Genomic DNA, 22,676 nt, shown 5'->3' with positions numbered 1-22,676 from the left:
TTTCTGTCTTTATTGCATAAATATTAGATAGGTTTTTCAAAGTCTGTGCATTGACACTCATCTGAACATATTGTGAACTGGTGACATTAATTTGAAGGCACTTTTATTAATATCAATTCTCATTTATTTAAAATCTAATGATTCAGCTTTAGCTGGCACATTCTAAAATATATATTTAGGTTTTATTGCTGGTGCCTTATTTTTATGGTAAGTTGGTGCCTTATTTTTATGGTTAATCTAACTATCTGCTAAATTTAATAGCAATTTTCAAATGTGTGTTTATGTATATGTATGTATATAGTCGTGTATGATAGGTGTCATTAAAAACCATAATGTGCTGTACAGGATGACTCCGGAAGTGGGTCACCAATGTACTAATCCATGACTCACAGGGACCCAGACCTGCGACCGTCAGTCTGAATTTAGAGACGGGAGGTATGATACATGTACACAGAGACAATTCCTCATCAGTAAAACATCCATGCGCAATACCAAAGTTGAGCAGCGGAGACCAACCTTCTCCCAACCAATTATACCAATTAGCGCTAAGCAATCTCAAAGGAACAAGTCTCTGATGTGCCCCACTACTCAGCTTTTTTTAAAAGTTTGGTATTACACTTGGATCTTTTACTGCTGAGGAAGCATCTCTGAGTAGACGTGTACACGGTCAGTCACCTTGTAGGGTTTTAAAAAATTTTTTGTAAACTTTTTACTACCCCCTTTGTGTGCTTATTCTTTGTAAGGCTTTTGGTAAGGGATCTTACACCATCTTGCAACATTTATTTGGTGTGTACTTTTTGCCATGTTCGATTATTTTCTACAATAATTCTGCGGGCTTTACGGATCATAATTATGTAATTGATTTTATTATATGGGTATCCTAAAGAGTGCGGTTGAAGAAATCTATAATTTGCATTTGTTCATCAATTGTGTATCTATGGTAACCAGCACCAAGAACACCCACTGCATGATTAAGATAAAGTGAATCCCATTTTTGATTTTCTTCTTAAATGTAGTTTAGCGGCACATCGTTTCCTCATTCTCTGGTATAAGTTCATACATATCACAGTGTGCATTATGGGTACATCACGCCATGTGATTTGGGATATAAAAACAGTATGCCCATGTATATACATATCCTGCCCAGCCTCCTCAATTCTACACTAAAATCCCATCCAGTGTATTTTTATTTGACATCATGTTAAAATCTAATTATTTTTGGTTTTGTCCATAGGACTACTATAAAAGACAATGTTGTAATGATCCAGCTCCAGAAACAACTCTTAGAGAAAAGCATGGCATTAACTGAGATGGAAAGCAAATTTCACTTACTTCAAGAGGTAATGTCTTTAATACGGTGTTGTCAGATTTGTTCCGGACTGAATGCCAGAATCATTTAATGCTCATTGTATATGACTAGAAATATATAAGCTGTAATAGCCTGGCATACGGTGCAGAATTGTGTTATAAAGCATTGCAGATATGATTCTAGAAGTGAATCTTTTAAAATTCTAGAATGTCATAGCAAGTTTCAAATTTTATATATCCAGATGGACAGTGCAATATATATATATGTATATATGTAATATTGTGTATTAGGGAGGATAGGTAGGTTGGAGCAGCATTATGTAGGGACTTGTAAGCAAGCACCAGAATTTGAAATTGAGCCCTATATCTAACTGGGAGCCAATGCAGAGACTGAGAGAGCAGGGAGGCGTGGGAGGTGCGAGCGGACAAGAAAATGAGTCTTGCCGCTGCATTCATTATAGATTGCAACGGTGCAATCTGGGAACACGTAAGACCACTGAGAAGAGTATTGCAATAGACCAGGCGAGAGAGAACAATAGCATGGACCAGCACCGTAGCCGCATCCAGGGTTAAATTTGGGCGGATGCGCGCTATGTTTTTGAGATGGAAGCGACAGGATTTGGCGATTGATTGGACATGAGGGGTGAAGGAGAGGTTGGAGTCAAAAAGAACACCCAGGCAGCGAGCCTTCGAGGTAGAGGTGATGGTAGCGCAGTTGACTTGGAGACAGACAGACACGGGAGTAGTAACAATTGAGGGAGGAAGGATCAGAAGTTCTCTTTTGGACAGGTTGAGTTTAAGGAAGATAGCAGCCATCCATTTGGAAATCGAAGAGAGGCAGTCAGAGACACGAGTCAAGATGGGCAGAGAGAGATCAGGAGAGGACAAGTAGATTTGCGTGTCATCAGCATAGAAATTATAACGGAAGCAAAAGGAGCTGATGAGTTTACCAAGGGAGGCAGTGTAGATAGAGAACAGCAGGGGACCGAGGACAGAACCTTGGGGGACGCCGACAGAGAATGGTTGCATGTCAGTACCTACAGATATAACATGTCTCTATAAAAAGGTTAGTGCTAAAGAAGCATGAAATTCCACATTGACTGAGGGTTTGTTTACATCAGATTCTTGATAATATGCTGTCTTTTAGGGGTTAAAAAATCTATTTCCCTTCAGGACAATTCACCTTTTTTTTACTTGACCTTTGAACAAAATGTTCCCATCACAGGGCAAATTACGACATAATGAATGTAAGTGGTGTAGGCAACATATGAAAAATAAGCTTTATATACATTGCACGTAGAGGATGTTGAATATCAAAGGTCCTCAGGCATAATAAACAATTTGATTTGCTCATTAGGCTATATGCTACTTGAATGGCTGATAGGTACGGTATACAATGCGTGAATCGTTCTAATTTCACGTTCTTCTTAAAACTCTGCTAGGTGAGCAGCTGTCAATCACTAACTGGCAATTGGAGATGAAACAAAATGTATAAATGCAGTAACACTTCTGTTTCCAGACTTTTTTTTTTTGTCCAATGTACTGTGCTAGTGAGAGATTAAAGGAACACAGAGACAATTTGTCTGTCTCTGCAGTCTCACTGCTTAATTCTCTGCCATTTAGAAATTAAATAGCTTTGTTTGTGCACTCCTTGTAACACCTCCCTGCGTGTGACTTCCAAAGCCTTTTTAAAACACTTCATGTAAAGTGATAGCTAATGTTTAAACTTCCTTTATTGCACATTGTGTTTAATTTAAAATTTCCTATATTCTGCTCTGTTAATAGCTTGCTAGACCCTGCTGGAGCCTCCTGTGTGTAATTAAAGTTTAATTTACAAAGCAGACAATAAAAGCATTTAGAGTAAGTTACAGCTGATTGAACGTTTCTTTGCTTTTTTTTTTTTTTCATGCAGGCGTGTGTGACAGCCAGGGGATTGTGTGTGGCTAGGGCTGCATAAGTGAAATCCCAAAAGTGATTTAACTCCTAAATGGCATTGAATTAAGCAGTTAGACTGCATGGGTGTGAACTATACACCAAAACCGACAATACAGTGCACTCCATTGTCCCCTAAACAGCAACTTCAGTGCTGACAGATTTAGTTAGGTTTTTTTAAAGTTTTTTTTAAAAAAAAAAAAAAACCTAATCCAGGCAAAAAATTATGGGGGTTTAGTTACGCTGGATTTTCTGTTTTTATTGTATAAATTGGCTCCCAGCAGCACCCTACTAATGCATATTCAAGTGAGTGCAGTCATTCAAGTGAGTGCCCCATGTTTTCTCTTATACACCAGTTGATTTGGTGACTGTAGGGTCACTTTAACTAATTAATTTAATATAAAGATGTACACACTGACTATTATATTTTCTTTTTTTTTAATATGGCAGATGTTTGCTAGTGAAATATTTTTTTTACATTTCTTAGTTTAGTGCCACTTCTTGTTGGCTTATTTACTGTCATACTTTACCTTAGCTCATCCAAGTAGCTTATAACATTGAGAAAGATTTGTACTTTACCCAAGCTGTATGCATTCTATACAAAGTCTTGGTTTCTGAATTGAAAAAAATGCACCAGATCCTGCTTATTAAACAAGATGATACCCACACCATACTTTACAGCAGTGGTAGTCAACCTTTTTCTACCTACCGCCCACTAATGCATCTTTTTGGTTGAAAAAATTTCCTTACCGCCCACCAGTTTTCGCGCAAATGCAGAATATTTTTAAGAAAGGAGGGTGTTTTTAAAAAAAATAAATGTAAGTACATTTATCTTTTTATTTCTACTTAATGCAGGTTTATAAGGTTTTTAACTTTATAACGTTTAATGAGAAAACAATAAAGTAAATTGAAATTACCTTTACTAGTGATTAATGAGATCCTTGAGGTTGATGCTGCGAGACTAAATATTTGATATCTGGTTCGATTTTCGTAAGGAACAAACAAAGGTCTCTTTCAGTGATATTCAGACGACTTCTCTGTTTGCGCATAATATGATTTCTCATTTGTGCGTCAGCTCATCTCCTCTCCCTCCTCAATTCCCCTCCCCACCTTTTTTTCCCCTTTTTTCTATTTTTTAACCGTCCTTATAGCAATGCATACAGACACAGACAGGCACACATACAGACACACAAGACACACATACATACACACACAAAGACACAGACAGGCACACATACACACATACATACACACACAAAGACACAGACAGGCACACATACACACAAGACACATACATACAAACAGACAGGCACACATACAAACAGACACACAGACATGCACACACACATGCAGACACACAAGACACACATACAATGACATACATACAAAGACAAGACACACACACACACATATACACAGACAGACACATACACACACACAAGACATAGCTACAAAGACACACACACACACAAACAAACACACACACACTATATTTAAGTCACCCTCCTGTTTCCTACCTTTAAGGTGCAGGAGGGTGACTTTCCCTGGGGTCCAGTGGTGGCTCAGGTGGATGGGAGTCAGAGTTCCCACTCTGACTCCCTGGTGTTCCTCCCGCGCGGCTCTCAGTTTTAGCTGGGAGGAGTGACCGGGGAATCACTTCCTCCCAGCTCTGATGTCATCACAGGGGGCCCGGTCAGCGCTGGGCGCTTTAACAGCGCGACCTGGCCCCCTTACAATCCGCATCCATCGGGTGGCCCTGACAGCATGGGCCACCCGATGGACACTTTGGAAGGCGGCCCCGGCGGTTTACCGGGCGGGCCGGAGCCGCAAATGGTCACGGCGGTACCCAGTCGCACGGGTACCGCCGGCTCGCACCCGCCCGCCCGATCAACCTGGAAATCCCTACCGCCCACCTGGAATCCTGAAACGCCCACTAGTGGGCGGTAGGGACCAGGTTGACGAACCATGCTTTACAGCATTATCTGGGTTATCCGGGTTACATTCAGATATTTTAAAGGGACCTTCTGAACATCATAACCAGTTTACATAGACTCCCTGTAACACAGTCCGGTTTAGACAGGCGATGTCATCCTTATTGACGGAATTTTACAAACCCTTTAACATAAACAAATTAACAGCGCACTATTAAGGCAAATTTATTTTGATTACTTCAGCACAATTAATCATACTCCGCACATTTGCACTCAGTTGACCCTAGCGGCTGTGCAAATTGCTCCAGCACACCCAAGCTTGTGTAATAAATGAGATGCTATTCATACCGCCAAAGAATTTCACTTTATACTAATTTATATCAAGCCTGTACAGCACAATGTGGCATTTATAAGTGCACTCCACAAACAATTTAGTAGAGGTATGTTTTAAAGGAAATTATAATCACTTTTTTAATTATTTTTTTTCTTCAAATAAAATATTACATGTATTATAGCACCACCTTGTATAATCTTGTAAGTCAGAATAAATCTAAAACGGGGTTGGAGTAACCCTCTACATATGGTCTCCAAATATTTCACAACACTTTCCTCTAATTTAGAACACTGCAGATGCAGATGACTTCTAAAAGCAGTGGTTGTCATAGATGTTAGAGTAACCCTTTAATTTCATACTTTTGTTCATAGTTTTTCTTTTATTGGCCCACAGAATCTGAAGAGTATGAAGTCTAGCCAAGCAACCTTTCTGAGTGAAGTCGACAGTCTGAACATTCAGCTGAAGGAAGAACGTCTAAAAGGCTTTCAGCTTGAGAAACAATTGCAAACAAGTGATTTTTCCAAAAGAAAGCTAGACGAGGTTTGTATTAAAGTCTCTGATACAGAAAGACGCTCAATCTGAATCATTTATTCTCCTCCAGACATCATATAAGGGCTAGATTTTGGTATCTTGACGGGTACAATTCATTTTAGTTGAAAGTGTCATAATGTGACCTAATTATTTTCCACTTTACATACTTTGTCTTAGCCTCATATTCCTTTTTTTATCCTTTTAATGTAGATTTTTCACTTAGGAAGGTTTAGTTCCAGTACATTTCTGGCGCTAGACAAGGAAATCAGAATTATGCATGCCACATCCATTTAATAATTCAGCCATTCTACATTTTAGTGCATGTCACAGTTCATTGAAATGAAATCATTTTAAAGAAGACATCTTTGTTCTGTCTAGAAGCTAAACCAGTTATTTTTTTTCTATGCCAGTGGTTCTCTTTGGCATGTTTTAAAGAGCTTGTAATTGAAATTTTGCATTAAAACAGATGAGGTTGAGTCAACTGTGGCAAAGGTTTCACAATTCAAATCTCCTGTCAACGCGAGCGTTGAAATGTTTTTATTATTATTTATTTTTCCATGTATTCTATTTTATTCTGAGCTGCTTTTGTTTGAGACTTGTAATGCATATAAGCATATACGTCAGTAAGAAACTGTTCATTTTTGCCCTTATGTAGATCTATTTCGGTAGGAAATATATAACTTTGACTTCTTACTGAGAGCCAGGACAAAAGCTGCATGACTTTCTTTTATCTCCCCTAACTGACAGATCGTTGCTTGGTGAATACGATTTGATAACTTGCTATTAGCAATTTGTTTTAAGTAAAGTAGTATGCACATTTGAAGAGGATCAGTTAAAGAGACACTATAGTGTTAGGAATACAAATCTGTATTCCTAACATTATAGTGTTCCTGTCTCTACTCAATTTCAGGTTTGTTCCCCATTGTCTGAAAAGCTGCACCTACAGAATTTAACCCTTTGCTGCTGAAGGTGTAATTCCACGTCTGTCAAAGTCACTTGGGCATCATTGGCTAATTTCAATTCTGTGCATATTTGTAATTCTCCCAGCTCCAGTAGAGACTAGGCATCCAGTGGGGACCCGAGTAAGAGGGCAAACCATTGCAAAACTCCTGGCATCATAACCACCATGATCTCAGCCATGGAGGGGGCAAGACCTTGTGCTGCCTGGGTCAAAGGATGAAATGCTCCCCTCCTCCCCAAAACCTTGCACACATCCAGGAGATGCAGTGTGTGTATTGTATGCAGTGTGTATAGTGAATGCATTGTATGCATGTGTATACTGGATACAGAGTGTGTGGATGCAGTGTATGTGTTGATGCAGTATAGTGAGTACAGTGTATTTTTAGTGGATGTTTTGTAGTGGGTGCATTGTCAGTGTTTGTGTAGTGTGTGCAGTGTCTGTGTAGTTGACACAGTTTAGTGTGTGCAGTGTCTGTGTTTGTTTATTGTGAGAAGTGTAGTGAATGCAGTGTGCAGTGCATGTAGTGTGTGCAGTGTATGTGTGTCTGCGTGTAGTGCATGTATTGTGTGCAGTGTGTGTAATGGATTCAGTATATCTGTGTAGTGTATGTAGTGTGTGCAGTATCCCTGTGTAGTGCATGTAGTGTGTGCAGTGTCTGTATGTGTAGTACATGTAGTGTGTGTAGTCGGGCTGTCAGGAGTGATCAGTTTTTTTTAAAAAAAAGTGTATTTCCACCTTCCTGCCTCTTCCCTGTGGTCAGGGAGGGGGGACACTAGTTTCCAGAGTCGTCCAGTGGTACATTTTGCTGTGTGCTGTGGAGAGGGGGCCCAGTAATCTGATCTTCCTTCTGCAGCTTCATGTCTTCTGCTCTTGCGAGCCACGGGTTGCTATGGCAGCGCTCCGTACGGCACGTAATGCACACCTGAGCGTTGCCATCAGTGGCAACACTCTCGTGGTTTTACGAGAGGAGCCGATATGAAGCTGCAGGAGGGGAAGAACAATAAGACTGGCATGGCCTGGGAAAAAAAGGTGAGTAAGCACCTTTGTACTGAACTAGAAGGGGGGCCATGGACCTAAATAGTTAAACACTCTATATACGTTTGTCTTTCCATACTATAGTGGTCCTTTAACATTGAGATCCACTTTGAATTCTCACTTTAGTGAATTAACGTGTATGTTGATGCTGCATTCTACTGTTTGTAGAGTATATAGATTGCTTTTCATCTGTAAGCATTGCATGCACTTCCCATTTTGTCTTTCTGATGTTCATTTAGAATATTCCTCTTCTGTTTCTCAATGTTTCCAATTCGACTCTTTATGTCGATGTTGTAGGGTTACACCAACCCAAAAAACTGAGACTCTCCTCCAGCAATCAGGCCAAGATTTTCCTCAACCCGATCCTCCTCCACTGACATTACAGGTTGTTCAGTAGAAAAGCACACACCTTTCTATAGGGCGGATGTGTATACAAATGAACTGTCACAATGCAAATTATTATTTAGTAATGTAGTTATTTTAACAATTGTAATGTTAGTCAATATAGGGATTTAATTATAGACAGACAACTGTGGTAGAAACCGACATGCAAAATTTAGACCAAAGCTGTATGACTCTTAAAGGGACACTATAGTCACCAGAACCACTACAGCTTACATTACCGCCTAGTAAAACATCTAGTGGCAGTCACTCAGACGGTTAGTAGATGTGCTTCCTAGTTCACACTGTGCAGCACTGGTGTTCAGCAACTCCACGCCCTGCATGGAGATGCTCTAATTCAATGCATCTCTATGAGGGGATGCTGATTGGCACAGCGCAACGTTCTGCCGCACATACACAATAGCCTCCCAATGCTTTCCTATGGGAAAGCTTTGTATTGGCTCAGATCATCAGTATTGATGCTCTCCAGTAATCACTTGGCACTATGGTGTCTAGAATACATGTTTGTATTTAATCCTGTAGAAACTGACCCGCAATACTTTGACCAAAGCTGTCTAACTCTAAAATTAAGCTTGGCTGTTAAGTCCTAAATTTTGAGAGTGGATTTTTAAGCTTATTTCAACACTCTATTTACTGAATAAATACTTTAGTGTTATGGTTTGTTTGTTTGTAAGTCAAGCCATTTGCTATTTCTACTTTATTTGAAGCTAGCTCTACTTTCACTTTTACAACATATTTCTGTATTTAAAAAAAAAGATTTTCGGTTTTTTTTCTGGACTGCAAACTTTGTGTCCTTTTGATGTACATGTGTTTTTACAACTATTTACAGATGTAAAAAAAATGGGATATAAAAAAAAATTACAGAGATCATTCTAACATTTTAGTACCCAAAGTCTGTCTAGTTAGCCCGTTGTTTAACTTGTTCTTCAGTATGGAAATAAATGAAATAAGCTAATTTTATCGTTGTACTATGGAGCTAGTTTTGAATTATGGGTGCCTCTGCAATTAAGATAATGTAAGGGTGATTCCTGAAGTTTTTGCCTGAGACCCCACATTTTTCCTTATAGATCTCTAGTGCACTGGCCACCCAAGTAAGATAATTTGCCATACACTTATGTGTGATGGCTCTGGCAGCTTTGCACTCTTTTTCTTCAATTTTTTAGCTGCAGGTAAAAACGACGCAAATATGTTATTTACTAGTATCTCTTTACTTATCGTTACACTGGCGTTGAAAACTCTCTGAGCGATTTGAAAATAAACTGTAAAGTAACTTAATGGCGACTGTGAATGGTAATTATTTGCAACTTACAAATGGAAATTTACTCCCAAAATACTATTTCTGGCCTATCTCCATATCAGTTGCTAGTTGTTAAAGACACACCCTACCTGCCAAAGTACCTGTTGATACTTTTAGGAAATAGTAACTGTAATAGTAATAGTAACGTCTGTATTTTACAAGTAGCGACAGGGAACAATTGGCAGCCACTACTAAAAAGACTGTCTCTAATAGCTCTAATTTTTCTCTATGGGAAGAGCTTAGTGACTGGTTTCAAACCTGTTTCTAACTTTATCACTAAGCCTCCAAATTGACTAATGGATAAAACATTTGTAATCTTGCTACTGGTAAAAAAATAAATTAAAAAAAAATTGATTTTAAAGGTTTTACTCCAGGACATATGTTATGCTTAATCTGTACATTTACAATACTCTCCTGTTATGCAAGACCAACTAGACGCCCCATGGATCTTTTAAAAATAAAAATAAAAAAAAATACAAGCATAAACATATGCTGTTTTTTATCTCCACTAATAAACTGGACTGTTATTGTCCATCCAAGTACTTTATCTTGTTCATTTTTTTAATCTACATAGAACCTAGAACACAAATCATATGGTTCAATTTTGTGCAGTGATCATTTTAATTTTTTATACTTTTTTTGTATTTATATCCATGCTAAAAATGCCAGTAACCCCCTTTTCATCTAAGTCCCACAGAAGGCATAGAAACCCTGTTATGCAGTCAAAGAAACCAAAAACTCTATACTTACATCTACTTCTCATGTATTGTGAGTGCTTTTCAGAGAAGAGATTAAGAACCAGGCAAGAAAGAAGGTTGCATTGCATCAAAAAACGAAAATGAGGAATCTGAGAATGGGCAAAAGTTTAGGGAAAATCATTAGCTTGCCCTTCTGTTAGTCCTTGCTTAGGTCTCAAATACATTTTTGATTACTGTTGACATTACAAAGAGAACCTATACTATTTGCATATCAGACTGATTCCACCCATAAGGGCAGTCCAGAACCAAAATGCCAGCAAGTTATCTCTGCACAAGAGATATAGAAACAGAACCAGATACCCCAGATGATCATTTCGGCCTTCTTTGGACTTAACTATCATCTCTTTGTCTGTAAGGAATTTACTGGTGGCTAGTCCTGTTGTACGTTTTTGTGACTCCGGTATGAAAATTATGGATGTTAGAACTGATTTCTAAGTGGCACTCTCGTTTGGTCATTTCAGCCATGACTCAAAACCATTTTGAACATTTGCAAGACTGTCCTCTCCAGGTACGGTCCTGGAAGGAAACATTTCTTGTTACGATCACTTCAGGAGAATTTCAGGTTGTCGGTTCCAGATTTCCTTATCTGGCTTTCCACACAGAGAAAATGGTTCTTAAGTTGCTTCCCTCTTTTTTTGACCTAAGATGGATAACTCATCCAATCTAAATCAAGATATTATTCTGCCTAAATTTTGTCAAGACAACCAAAAAAGATGCAAGAAAAAAACCCAAACAATCTGGTTGTTAAATGGACTCTTTCATTTTACCTTGAACAAACAACACTATTTTGTTTATCAGATAACCTTTGAATTTTTAGGCAGAAGAAGATTTAAAGAGAAATTGTTTCATAATACAGTATTCCTGTAGCCAGATGAATAAATGAAACTTTGGCATGTACCCCTGCTTGGAAGAAACCACCAGGCTACTTAGAGCACACTCTACAACATTGGTTGTCCACATTTGATCATCTCACACTTCTGCCTCAATTTAAGAAATATGAAAACAAGCTATGCAGTCATCCCTACATACATTGTCAAGACATTATTGCTTATACACCCTAGCCTCAGTACAAATGGTACTTCAAGCAGTAACATAAAAAGTTAAGCTTTGTTTATTACCAATTGATGTATTGCTACTATTTGTATGGGAAAATCTAAATACAGGTATTCACTTACTGTCAATTAGATTTTCCATATGATTAGGAGCAGTGCAACTTTCTTTCTTCAGTAAATGTGTTTTTATTTTTTCCTTTATTCCAGGTATTGTCTTTATGGAGACAACAGTTTGGACATAAAAATATGCAATATTCCTATTATTTTTGTTTTAAATCAGGTAGACATGCTTTTGCCTAGACAAATAGTTATTTGACCTTTAAAACATTTGCCTAGGTGAAAAGGACTTTTGATGAACTGGTATTCAGGCAAAATAATTTGCACTTACCAGGAGTGTCACAGCATCTATTGGCTTGCAGGGCCACTTTCCCAGAATGCTTGGGTGTGTTTTGGTGAGTAGGGGCCTGGGAGCATATGGGCGAGCAGGGGCCATTCTGCAATAAAGCGAGCAAGGGGACACCTTGGTAGAGGGGTTCCTAGGCTGTTTGTTTGCTTGGCTTTTAGATCTGAAAAAAAATCTGAACTGTTCATGCAAACCTATTTTCCTGAATACTAATTAGACAAAGTCTTTTATCTAGGCAAATGGTGTTTTAAAGCTAAAATAACTATTTACCTCACACATATTTACAAAATAAATTGGTGACAGTGGTGCACCACTGTCACCTATTTATTCTATAGTCATGTGCAAGACATGTTGGGTGTTCCTAGGCAGTGATGGACTGTGTGACGGAACGCTGTCACTGAGTGTCATATCCCCATGTACCCGCTGTTGATTTCTATGGGGGAGATATGTGATGGATGGCCTGATTTGTTTAGCACGGGGCATAAGCTTGCGGCCCCATTTTTGGGACTCTTACATGTGCCTGTATATGCAGCTGTCGGTCAACAAAGGGGGGAGGGGGCGCAGCAGCTCTGTTAAGTATAGTATTGCTTGTCTGTGCCTCTCCCCCTTCCTTTTCCTGTCACAGCAGGGCGTTGCCACAGGGACACTGCCAGCCCAGTTTGAACTGGCTGCTTTGTCCCTCTTCCATCCCCATCAGCTTCTTGGGATTGAAACCCCTGTTTTGTGTTGGAGACCCTGTGTAGGGGGTCTATGCATGTAAAACCTTGTGTGACAAAATAAACAGAGTTTAGTCAGTGTTGTACCTCCAGATCTGTGTGTCATCCAGTTACTAGGGCAATGGCTGTCTGCCTGTTTTAAGGGTTCCTGAGGTGCTGAAGGAAGGAAATAGTGGAGGTAACCGGTCGGGTTACCTGTGGTCCGCTACAGGCTGTATTGTACTTTCTGTCCCTTATTTAGGTCTGCATGGGCAATTTTCCATGACTTTGGGTTAGCTAGTTAGGCATGAATATGTTTGTTCACACCTAGTTGTCACTGGAGCAAAGTGTGTTTTTTTCCTCCTATTTAAATGAATGTTATAAGTAAATCGAAGTGGCAACTCACTAATGTAATATGCTGCATATGCGAACGGTCATCACACCGTTCCGATCACACTTCCTGTAGAATATTTCCTATTACAGTTTCATATGATAGACAAGCCATTTATGATATACCATATACGACATCCATGTACTATATACCTAATATTTTATAATATATTTAATATACTTGTATTATTACATTCTAGCTACTTGATCAAATCCGTGACTTGGAGAAAGAACGAGATCTCTTAAAGGAAAATTATGACAAGCTTTACAACAGGTATTAAGTCATGCGCTGTTTACATTTTTCAATGTCTGTGTTTCAGTGCTTTTAAATTTTGATGGAAAGGTCAGTTTTTACTTCTAAAGTAATTAGTGTTGGTAAAGTTGCTGAAAATCACCTATGATCCCTCCTTGGACATCTGTTTAGAGCACTCTCTAGAACATGAATAGGAAACCTTGGCACTCCAGATGTTGTAGATTACACCTCCCGTAATGCTCTTGCACCCATAACGCTGGCAAAGCATCATGGGAGGTGTAGTCCAAAACATCTGGGGTGCCGGAGGTTTCCTATGCCTGCTCTAGAATTAAAATTAGATTTTTGTCGATCTTAAACTGTTAAAAACTCTAGTTCGATAGCTCTATTTGAAGAACTACACATCCCGAACTTAATTTCACTTCATATTCATGTGTTTCATAAATCCTCCTGTGTTACATGTCCCCTCTGGCTGCAAACATTTTAAATGTGTAAATGTTTCATCAGGGTCTATATATTGTAAAGTATTTGCAAAATAAGAAATCTGTAAAGCATTTCTCTTAAGCATTAGGCTTCTGACCATAAAGTACAAACAGTGCGACTTATACAGTAGTCCGACTTATTAAATCATTATTCTCTATTAGATGCCATATCTTTTATTTGTGTTGGAAATCAGTTTTTTTAAATTGCATTTCTGCTTGAGCTGAGCTCATTCCGCATTCATTTTTTCCCCTTATTGCAGACAGGTTTTCTATTTGAGAGGGGGAGGGGAAAGAATTTCCGTCCTTTTGTGAAGCAGTATATTCTTTTGCCCTCATGTGCCATACAATACTGTTTGTTTATTTATTGTGACCTTTCGTGTCGGATGAAAATGACATTTTCCGATTCCTATACATTTAACACCTCTGATTACAAACAGGCTTTTTAGTTGCTCAGAAAGTGGAAACTGGAGTTCATAGAGCTTCAGTAAGCAACACAAAATGGATTTGATATTACTTGGACAGATGTTACTACCCTATAGTAACACAACTCTTTAATGCCTCTTGTTTTTCACAGCATGGCCTGCCCGTCAGAGTTAGGTGCAGATTGATGTTCTTCGAGCATAGTTTACAGACTCTGTGGTCTTGTCAGTGACTGAGTTTTGGATTCCAATACATTATACATCTAATTTCCTTCAGCAGGCTCACAAATAGTGAATCCAGGGCCAGCTTTTTTTTTTTTCCCCTCTACATAGCTGGGACTCTAAATTAAGGCCAGTCCCCTGCTCATCCCACAGAGCCTTTCATCTTCCCCAACCGCAGGCTGTGCACGGCGCCTTTGGTTTAAGCAGCAGCATAACAGAATATGTTTGCCTAATTCCTAAAACATTAGGACAAGTGATCTCTGTGCCACAGCCATTCAATTCCAAGTGCTGTAACTTTAAAGAGCCTTTCCATGCTCAGATGCTCCCGCATTTTTGGACTAGCTTTTACTTTCCTTTTTGTATCCAAATTGAATACATAATTGCTAAATCCTCAAGACATTTTTTCTGGTTTAGCTAAATAATGATGTATACGTGTTTAAATTAAGTCAAGGCTTTTATATGTGACACCTGATCTCTGCAGCATTAGACTGCTCTGTTTATAATACACTGTGCCGTTTATAATACACTGTATGGAAGATAATATTACACTTAATAGTCTGCAATTGTAGTGTGTGTGTGTGTGTGTGTGTGTGTGTGTGTGTGTGTGCGCGCACATACATACACACAAACTGCATACATACATAAATATAACAAACTGATAGTTCCTAAAAATACATATTATTTCTACAGTACATATCGGCATGCATAGAGCATTTCAGTGTTCTCTCAAGGATTTGTACTCATGAAACAAACTAAACTAATATACCTCAATTCATTTCTTTCCTTAGGCCAGCTTGAGTTAGTTACCACTGCTGTTCTTTCCCTTATCTTGTCCCGTGTAATTTGCAAGTCATTGCACTTCTACAGCCTCTTTTTTGATTCCTGAAATAGGGAAAGATTACACAATTTGGAGCTGGATTTAAGGTGCTAGGCACACCTGGTACACCACTTGTGCACTCCTGTGACAGTACAAATGCTAGAGAAGGCATGTAAAAGTCTAAAGTCATCTAAAGTATTGTGTTGTATGGACAAATACATTTACATAAGATGATAAACACTTAAAAATAGCATTTTACCCTAAATTCTTCAGTAAAGGACATAGCTTACAAATATAGATTATTTGTCTGTTATAAGTTTGTGTAATTTTTTTTTTTTTAAACGTTACTAAACATATTACTCATCCTGTATTGACTTACTTTGTATTTTCAGCTTGTAATTATCTATTTCAATGCATACAAACTATGATGCTCACACTATGTTTATATTTCTTATCTTTTTTTTAAATTCTTCATTCATACAGTGCATGTTTCATTGTCACCCTCTTATCTTTCTGTTCTTTGCTCCTTCCATATAAACATTCCCATATCCTCCCTGTTTTCATGTTAAATATTTTTCTTTCCAATCAATCACCATTCAACTACGCTCAGCGTGACATCAGTTTCCTCGTGGAAATCTTAAAGACTCATTTACCGTACTCACCAAAACGTTGTTCACATCCTCTGCCCATATAACCACCCTTCTGATCTTTGTAAATACGTTTCCCAAAGCTAGCACTCCTCTCCTAATTACTACTTGCAAGTTGCTCAATATACCATTCTGTTAACATAAAATGTCCTTCTTATGTCAGATTGACTCTTAACAAAACCTCTCTTCCTCGCTTACTTGACTTTACCCATCCTATAACTATCCTAATACTTTACTTTATTTTATTAACCATGACATCATAACTACAGGTGTATAATTGTATCTCTTCATATCCTTTGGATTTCTGCCAACTACAGTGAATCTCTTTCTTAGCCTTCTTACGATTCTTAAATTGTGAGATTGTTTGAGCAGGACCATTTTCACCTTTTGTCTCTGTCAACACTACTTTGTATGTCAATACTTGTTTTAGATCCCCAGTGTATAACTGTAAAGAGCTGTGGAACGTGTTGGCGATATATAAATGCTAATTATAGTAAGAATCTTTTGGATTTATTCTTGGGGAAAAGGCCACAATATGACCAGGATCTCTCAGATCGTCCTACGATAATTTGATTTCCTCAGTAAATATATTCTAGCTTTTATTGTTATAGGCTTAAGAGGAATCATGTTACAGGATGGTAAAAAAGGATATAACTGTTGAAATGGGAGTATTACATGAGACTCCTTTAGTATCCCTCTGTAGTAGTGCAGATGTGTAGTCATAATTCCGCTCAATTTCGGCACAGTAGAGCAGGCAAGAGGGCAATTTGTATGTCTGCCCTAGTTGCCAGTTTTCAAAGTATGTACATTTACTCTTTTGCAGTGCGTTTGATGTCAGCAACAGTCACGAGCAGAAAACAAAGATGAGAGAACAGCAATTGAAGATCCAGATTGCTCAACTGGAAGCTGCACTAAAATCTGATTTGGCTGACAAAAATCAAATCCTTGACAGAGTCAAACGGGAAAGAGGTGAGTTCTCTAGTTGATCATCCACATTCCCCCTCATCTTAAATGCTGTAAAAGCCAGTTTCACGTTTCCTAGTGATATAAACGTGGCTCAAAATTCCACTAACCTTCGGCGAATGAAAATTCATGATGCGTTTGCGATGGACTCAACATGCTTACAGTGACAAGTAACTTTGAGACCTGTCTGGTAGTGTAGGACTAGACATTTTGAACCTGGTGTAAACGTATGTTTTATGGGTATCAAATATTTCTGGGCATCACTGGATTAAGTCAGAATAAGAGGGTATTCTGGGTGTCCTTATACAGACTTCAAGGTTTGGTTTTCTAAAAACCGTAGAAAAAAATTATAAAATTCTTGTAGATGCAATATTTATAAGAATTACATTATGTTTTGCTTATGTTTTAAGTAATATTATTTAAAACATAATTTCAATTCTGTAAATCGGTTTGTTTATATATTAAAATGGGATATTTTCTTCAAAGAGCGTGCAGAGATGTTGGGTGAAGAAAATCGGAAACTTCAGTTGCGTTATCTAGAACAGAAGCAGCAGCTAGATGAATTTCAGAACAAACTACGATTTTTCACCAAGGTACTGACGTATGTTAAACACAAAGTTAACTCTAAATTGATGACTTTTTGTGTGCTATAGAAACATAAACTTCAACATATTTGCATACAATACACATGTAGATTGTCACATTTTTAAAGGGATTCCTGTTTGATTCTTTTGGTTTTACAAAGATGTTTATTAACCCAATGTCAGTTTGGATTTTCAACTTTATGGCAAATGCAATGTGCATGCATCTTTACTTAGAAAGATGTCATGTTAAATTGAATAGAATTATTTTATTCCATGTGGACAGATTACAAATTAACTATCTGAGTGGATATAAAAGGAGTGCACGTTGTTATATAAAAGCTTTATAATGCAGTACCTTCAAGCAAAAATAGTGAAGCACCTTGCCCTTGTATTGCTGTCATTAACATTTTAATGACAGATTTTGTTTTATGATGTGTGAATGTTTGATGTGTGTTGCTCTTTTGTTTGACAACGGCATATGACTATTTTGTGACATGTACATGACTTGACAGCATAATCCTTAGGGAAAGCTCAAGACTATGTATGTACAGTATCTCACAAAAGTGAGTACACCCCTCACATTTTTGTAAATATTTTATTATATCTTTTCATGTGACAACACTGAAGAAATGACACTCTGCAACAATGTAAAGTAGTAAGTGTACAGCCTGTATAACAGTGTAAATTTGCTGTCCCCTCAAAGTAACTCAACACACAGCAATTTAATGTCTAAACCATTGGCAACAAAAGTGAGTACACCCCTTAGTGCCTACTTTACATTGTAGCAGCGTGTCATTTCTTCAGTGTTGATGGCAGGAACCGCACTCATTCCCAGCGGCCACGGGTGCTCCGGAGCAGGACCAGCAATCCCAACACGACAAGGCAAACAAAAAAACTCACAGGCACTCTAAGTGTAAAGCCGCAGGCAGGTTTATTGCAACAAAATGCACCGCAACATTTCGACCTGACCAGAGTTTTTTTTAGTCGGGTCGAAACGTTGCGGTGCATTTTGTTGCAATAAACCTGCCTGCGGCTTTACACTTGGAGTGCCTGTTAGTTTTTTTTTGTTTGCCATTTCTTCAGTGTTGTCACATTAAAAGATATAATAAAATATTTGATTTTAATGTTGGTGTGTTTATAAAGGCGAGGTTGTGTTTGTGTTGACTGCCTGTGTGTGAATGCAGGGGTGTATTCGTGTGGAATGCAAGTGTGTGCATGTGTGGGGAGAGGGGTGCATTCTTGGGTGGAGTGCCTGTGTGTGAATGCAGGCATATGTTTGTGTATAGTGTGTGAATGCATCCCCTTCCCATGTCATCTCTACTCATCAATGTCATTTGCTTACCCATTTCCATAACCCCTTTCCTTTACTAAACTATACCGCCTTTCTATTGGCTATTGAACTACAGATCCATGCTCTCTATCTATGTAACCCTTAATATACGTATCCATCTCCCTGTCTATATACCCCATTTGTCTACCCATCCAGCTCCCTTTTCTGTATGACTCTTTCACTTCACTGACATGTTCCTTTCTTTCCTTCTCTTTTTCAATACATGCCCCCTTCTCCCTCCCATACTATGGCTGAAAACATTTCTTTCAAGTTCCATCATTTTTAACAACTATTCAAAGAAATAAAACAAAAATGCCAGTCTGCACTTATTTAGTCCCAGATATAAGAATTTAACGCAAAGAAATAGTTGAAATTTCATGCTACGGATGCAGGAAACAAATCAAAGTTGCATTACAATTTTAACTAGGTAATATGTTGCTGTCATTGCAGGAGAACAGGTGCTTATTTTCATTATTTAATACCACTCAGCACAGGTTTATGTCATGCCAGATTTTGTTCTTGTTACTTGAGATGTAAATCAGATTCACTTCTGCTTATCTGATCTCCTTTCTGTCTGTTTCCACTTCAGGAGAGTGATGTGGATGTGGCTGAACTCAGCGAGGCTCTTATGCTAATAAAGGTAATTCAGAGATGCTCCTTTCTTACCTGTGACTTAAACTGACCTGTCAGATTCACACAAGCTTTTTATTGATGTAAAGCTGATAGGAAACTCAATTTGATGCAAAGATACACTTATGTCTTTTGCATTTTTTATGATCACACTGAAAAAAATTATCCAACAACCGTTCCTTCCAACATACTAACATCACCTTGTTTCTCTCACACACTTACCATGCCACTAACTATTTAACTGTTTTGCTGCTGCTGTTTAAAAATACCTGGACATTATTTATCATAGTGTCAGCCACACTCTTGCTTTCATATTTTATGCAGTTTATTAATTCAGCTTTTATTTTAAATTTTTGTTTTTACTAATGCCATAACTGTTATTTTTTTCAAAATATAAATTAATCTTTATAAGATTTAAAAAAAAAATTTTTTTTATTATAAACGGGTACAGAAATAAAAAAGAGGGGAAGTATACAAACATAAATATACACGCGTGTGTGTGTATGTGTGCGCATATATATATATATATATATATATATATATATATATATATACATACATACATCATGATATGAAGTCTATTCATCCAGACCTAATACACCCGTGTGGAGTATTGCTACTGTGATAAACTAGTACAATGCTCCAGCAAGGCAAAAGAAATTTTACCGTACACACAGGTTATATAAATCTTTTCTGAGCATAGATCTTGGGTATCTATCCTCTTAACTAGTAGAAGTTATTCATATGTAAAAACAAACACACAAACAAAAAAAAGCACAGAAAACAAAACATTCTGATAATAATAAATACATTAGACTAAACTTATCTTGTGATTATCAATCTTAAGAATATTCATTTACCTCTGTGCTTAACCAAATATTCACCCGCATGTCCTATGTATGTCGGCAAAAAGTAAGCTAAGGGAATCCCTATTATTATCCCTTTAACCAATATTGTATCCAGGGGTGCCATATCTTCAAATGTTTTCTTTTCTAACCCTGGGTCGACCAGAAGGTCCTCCATTTTCATAACTGTTATTTTAAGTGTATTTTAAGAATATTATGAAGTAACCAGATATCAGCTCAGTCAATCCTGCATACGCTACCAAAGAGGAGTCCTAGCATTTAGTGGAGCAGTTTAGTGCTGCAAGTTATGTAAAAAGAATACCCACGGACGATAAATTACAGCCGTATCGTCACAATTATCAATAAAATTTTAGTTTTTAAAAAAAGTGATCCCAATAAATGTATTGTTCTCGTTTTGTGCACATTCACTTCAGATACCCCATTCGTGATTTAGTGATTCATTTTCTAAATTCCCTGTTAAAAGTTACACACACACCTCAAAATTCTTAGTTTGCTTGTAAGCTTCTAATGTTTCTTTGTTTGTAGTTCATGTAAACATTGTTATTATTACAACCGGTTCTTTTTCTTAAAGGGACCTGTATTCCTAATGCTATAGTGTCTGTATTCTGTTCGTATTATGAGTTCTAAGAAATAGTCTAAAAGTGATATATTTTGACATCTTAAATTCCACCCTTGGTTTGTGCCATTATTCTTCCATTTGTTTTTACCTGTGATTATTCCATGTTTATTAATTTGCTCGCTATGCTTTCTGTTGCCTCTTTGTGTGGCACTAATTGTTATTAGTGTACATTTTTAAACAAGCACAGATGGGATAGAGCAAATCTGTGCATTCTGTTATAGTGAAACTTTCATATGAGACTGACCATAGTTAGACAATCAAGAGAGAGATCAGATGTTAACAAGCGCAAAACAAGTCTCGTTAATCCCCTTGATTATTTAGCCCTAAAAGCAGATATGTTGGTTTGCAAAGTAAGCACCAAAAGCAGAGGAGTAATAAGACCGTTTAATAAGCTTGATTGATAAATCTCTTGCACCACCAAAAAGTAGTGCAGAACTGAAAATGACAGGGCATGACATAGAAGAAACAGCAGAAAAAAAACCAATTAGTTATTAAATCTCTCACACACACACACACACACACACACAAAAAAAAATCATAAAATATGCAAAACTGTCTGCAAGATTTTAACTCTTAAATGGCACTGTTTGAGAGTTGTATAATGTGGTTAGTTTTTCCTCCATGAGGCAACGTGGAGCTTAGGTTTCAATTGTAGGATCTAGCACATATATTTGAGTTCTAAAAATAATGCTCATACTAGGGCATACAGCTTTGAATCAGGTACAATGCAAAACTAGGCAAACCAATCAGAAGCATTTTATTAGGTCTACAGGGACAGATCGTATCCTACAATAGCCTGTCCTGCAGAGAATCATGGAATAGGTAGTTTATCGCCATAGATTGGTGGATTGAAACTGCTTAATAAACTGATAGCAGAGTGCATGGGGGCTCAGAGTGCTCTAAGTAGCATGCACTTTACAATGATGGCAAGTGCTTATCGTGTTAAAATTAAGCCTTTAACCCCTTAAGGACACATGACGTGTGGGACACGTCATGATTCCCTTTTATTCCAGAAGCTTGGTCCTTAAGGGGTTAAGACTTTACCATGTTTGTATTGTGCTTCATTATGTATCATCCATCATACAGTGGTACTCCATTCCTGCTTCATAGATTTGTAATTTGCTTTGTCTTGATGGTATGCAAGTTTTCTTACTCCCACTGAGATTTGCTCATCAGTCGTAGAACTCTCTACATCTCTGCATGTGCAGTTTGTCTCCATAATTGGTTATGGCTTGATAAATACTTTGAAAACATATGGCTATTTTGGCACTTTAACAATTACAAACAGACTGGACCAATAGCACATGCCAGTGCATACTCATAATAAAGTCATAATTAGTTGGCTTAAAATACAGCTTTGTTAATCATCAACATCTTTGCAGCTCTGTGAATTATTAAGTGCTACATATTCCAGAACCTCAAGTCAACTTTTTCTTGTTCTTAACCTTTATATGTCTGGAAACATTAACTTTGAAGCAGAAACATAACAGTCAAGATTAATTGCAGTTCTTTTTTTAGGTCAATTCAGGCACATTTGTTTGTATATTTTACATACATGTAATGACCTGTAGAATAATGTCTTCCTATCTAGGCTCGCAAACAGCAAAAAACTGGCGAACTGACGTTTTTGAAAAAAGTCGACGATGATGTTGGCAAAGACTTGGAGAAGACAATGAGGGAGCTACAGGCAAGTCATGCGGAGACTGTACAGGAATTGGAGAAGACTCGTAATATGCTAATCATGCAGCATAACATTAACAAAGATTACCAGGTATGTGGATAATGATTGATCACTAGTAATATATATCATCTGCTTAG

The 22,676-nt window shown here is 37.7% G+C and overlaps 1 protein-coding gene across 1 annotated transcript in view; it reads left to right on the top strand.

The window, feature by feature from the left end:
* The window catches only part of RPGRIP1L (RPGRIP1 like), a 116,744-nt gene that overhangs the window by 41,702 nt on the left and 52,366 nt on the right, over positions 1 to 22,676 (top strand). Inside the window, exons 7-13 of the mRNA XM_063437366.1 lie at positions 1,235 to 1,340; positions 5,899 to 6,045; positions 13,230 to 13,303; positions 16,690 to 16,835; positions 17,316 to 17,422; positions 19,333 to 19,383; positions 22,450 to 22,629. Of these exons, the coding sequence (XP_063293436.1) occupies positions 1,235 to 1,340; positions 5,899 to 6,045; positions 13,230 to 13,303; positions 16,690 to 16,835; positions 17,316 to 17,422; positions 19,333 to 19,383; positions 22,450 to 22,629 (811 nt within the window). The remainder of the gene's footprint in view (positions 1 to 1,234; positions 1,341 to 5,898; positions 6,046 to 13,229; positions 13,304 to 16,689; positions 16,836 to 17,315; positions 17,423 to 19,332; positions 19,384 to 22,449; positions 22,630 to 22,676) is intronic.

Source organism: Pelobates fuscus, chromosome 12 (genome assembly GCF_036172605.1).
Source record: "Pelobates fuscus isolate aPelFus1 chromosome 12, aPelFus1.pri, whole genome shotgun sequence".
NCBI classification, from domain to species: Eukaryota; Metazoa; Chordata; class Amphibia; order Anura; family Pelobatidae; genus Pelobates; species Pelobates fuscus.
This window is presented reverse-complemented; position numbering and strand designations above follow the sequence as displayed.